The following is a 2,876-nucleotide window of genomic DNA, read 5'->3' as shown; positions in this document are numbered from 1 at the left end:
AACATCTAGATCTCAGTTATATTGACTTACAACCAACTTGAGTTACAACCAGGAGTCAGGAACCAATCAAGTTTGTAAGTCAAGGGTCCACTGTACATGTACATGAATCCCCAAAGAGTTAAGGTGAGCCTATGACTTCAGGCTTGGGAACAGGTGGTTTGGACTTAAAAAAAAAAAAAAGGAATTGAAACGGGCTCTTTACCTTTTTTTTTTTGAGACAGTGTCTTACTATGTAGTTGAGATTGCCCTGGAACTCACTATGTAGCCCAGGCTGGTCTCGAACTCACAGCGATTCTCCTGCCTCAGCCTCCCGAGTGCTGGGATTACAGGTGTGCGCCACCATGCCTGGCTGCTATCTACCTTCTTGAAAGCTAAATCTGGCAAGGATTGAAACATGATGGACAACATGGACCAGCAGCAAACCACCCACACTGTAGAGGAGCTGCTGGATCTCATCAGACTCAGCCTAGATGGGCAAATCTATGTGAAAATGAAGAACAACCGAGAGCTTCAAGGCAGATTACATGCTTATGATCAGCATTTAAATATGCTGCTGGGAGATGTGGAGGAAACTGTGACTAGTAAAGAAAGTGATGGAGAGATATATGAAGAGATGTACAAATCAACAAGAAGGCATATCCCGATGCTCTTTATCTGGGGAGATGGTGTAGTGCTAGTTGTCCCTCCACCAAGAGTTGGCTGAAGTGGAGAATTTGTCCTGGGTGGAAGCAGGTGCCTCTTTAACTGCGTAAGATTTTCAGAGGACAGGGCCACACACTCACCGATACTGAGAAATAGCCAGGGGATTTGTTGACCCCCAAAAAGAGTTGCTTTGCAAATGCCTTACAACATTTTGAGCTAAGTAGCATTTTTGTTTTTCTTTTAGCTTCCACTAAACGTGTTCACCAAGGTGCTGAACTCTTTCTAGGAGTTGATTTGCTCCGTCATTCTTGCAGACAGTTTCTGGTGGTTTTTTCTTTAATTAAACTCAATGGTTCCTTTTTTATTTGAAAAAAGAAAAGGAAAGAAAGCTAAAGCTAGTGGGAGAAAATACTTGGGAATGAAATGCTTTATCCAAAGAAAAGAGTTTCTAACAATTGAAGTTTAGTCACTGACTCAGGTAGAAAGCAGTGCGGTCTTTGTGGCTATAGCACACAGACGACCACCTACTCCAGCAGAGATAAGGTCAGGCCTGGCATGGGATCCAGTTGCATTCCTCTCCTGGATTGTTTCCTCCTTGGTGCGGTGTCAGCGTTGATCAGCGCTACTGACTCACTGTTGTGCAATCACCTGGAGACTATCTCAGCAAAGTCGGAAGCACCGACACCCAAACCCTGGTTAAGATTTGAGATAAGCGCCCTTGCAACTTGGAAGAGGTCACTTTAGGATAAATAAGGGAAGGCACACATTCTTTTACACTGTGGGTAGCAGTTAATGAATTGCCTCATCTGAGAACTTGTTACTGCAAGAGCCTATATAAACCAAAAATAAAACGAGGTTCAAGAAGGTTGAGATAAATGGATAAATGAAGAGCTACAAACAGCCTCCTGAGGTAAAACTGAAGAGGTTTGTAGCTCTGTAGGAGTCTACCAAAGACCTGCTGCTGCGCACCAACCCCAGCTTTGAATATATTCAAAATGAAATCTGAAGATCTCATTCTCTTCCGTCAGATACTCCTCACCCAGGGCTGGAGAGTTTTCAGATCACTACAAATTTTCTAAATCCTTATGCTTTTTATTTGCAGGATTTATGTGCCAGATCTTTTTTCCCTCCGATACTGGGGATTGAACTCAGTGCCTCACACATGCTTTGCAAGTGTTCTACCACTGTGCTATATCCCTTGGGTCTTAAATTTATAGAGTCCCTTCCTTTCTCCCTAAGAACAAGGATTTAGCTCCAGAAGAATAATTAGAAAGGCTGGTGGGAATTCTACAAAAGAGATGAGGAGCCACTTTTGCTCAAGTTTTGAAGTTTATATGTCCAGAGCTGAAATTCTCCAATTAATCAAATTCTTTTTTTAACAGAATTTTTTTTTTAATTTTCTTAGTGTGTGCTTGTACTACATAGGGATTACATTCAGCTTGGGGGATGGGTACATATGCACATCTCACATCTTAGTCATTGTACCGGGAAATCAAACCCTAAAGGCTCTTTCTCCTCTTTCATGCAGAAGCTTGAGATCCATGCTTAGAGCAGCTGTGCTTACAAGTGGAGTAGGTCTCCTGGTCAAGAAGAGGGGCTTCTCGGTTCTCTTTTGCCTCAATTCATTGATAAATGCCCACAACACCACTCAATCAACTTTGATCTGTGATTATCAAACTTGAGCTTGTACATCAGACTCACCTGGAGGGCTTGTTAAACTAGATTGTTGGCCCCACCCCCAGAGTTCCTGCTCCAGTTAGGTCCAGGGGGACCTGAATGCTTGCGCTTTTCATGCATTTCCAGATGCATTTGAGTCTGCCGCTCCAAGGTCCACATTTTGAGAACCATTGATCCAGGTCCTGGTGTCCATTCAAAAGCAAGTCTTTCCCTTAAGCCAGGTCATTCTCAAACTGCCAGTCCCTAACTCTCAAGGGTGGAGAAGATCTTCCAAAGGGGGTTAGGTGGGCTGAAGGGAGCCTGAAGGTCAGAAGGAAGACAGAGGTGTGTGCTCAGCACATTGCCGCTTTGCCGCAAGAGGGTTCTGGGCTGCTCCTGTGGCCACTGCCATCCCTTACTCATTCACCTGGCTCCTGGCCCCTGACCATCTTCTTCATTAGGCCCTCCAGCACCACAGTCAGCCACCTTGCAGGCAGGCAGCTCCACTGTCTCTCTGCCCATCTCCCTGTCAGGTAACAGCTGGTTCCATTCCTGGGGCAAATGGCCTGTCAAGGAGT

The 2,876-nt window shown here is 44.7% G+C and overlaps 1 protein-coding gene across 1 annotated transcript; it reads left to right on the top strand.

Moving 5' to 3' along the window:
* Positions 1-394: 394 nt before the first annotated feature.
* LOC104874110 (U6 snRNA-associated Sm-like protein LSm3) lies at positions 395-703 on the top strand. Its single transcript, XM_033766343.1, has one exon. It carries the CDS (start codon positions 395-397, stop codon positions 701-703), a length of 309 nt encoding a protein of 102 aa, XP_033622234.1.
* Positions 704-2,876: the final 2,173 nt, after the last annotated feature.

Source organism: Fukomys damarensis, unplaced genomic scaffold (genome assembly GCF_012274545.1).
Source record: "Fukomys damarensis isolate Sample0158 unplaced genomic scaffold, DMR_v1.0_HiC HiC_scaffold_20, whole genome shotgun sequence".
Lineage (NCBI taxonomy): Eukaryota > Metazoa > Chordata > Mammalia > Rodentia > Bathyergidae > Fukomys > Fukomys damarensis.
The sequence above is the reverse complement of the archived record's forward strand: the minus strand, read 5'-3'. Positions and strand labels throughout refer to the sequence as shown.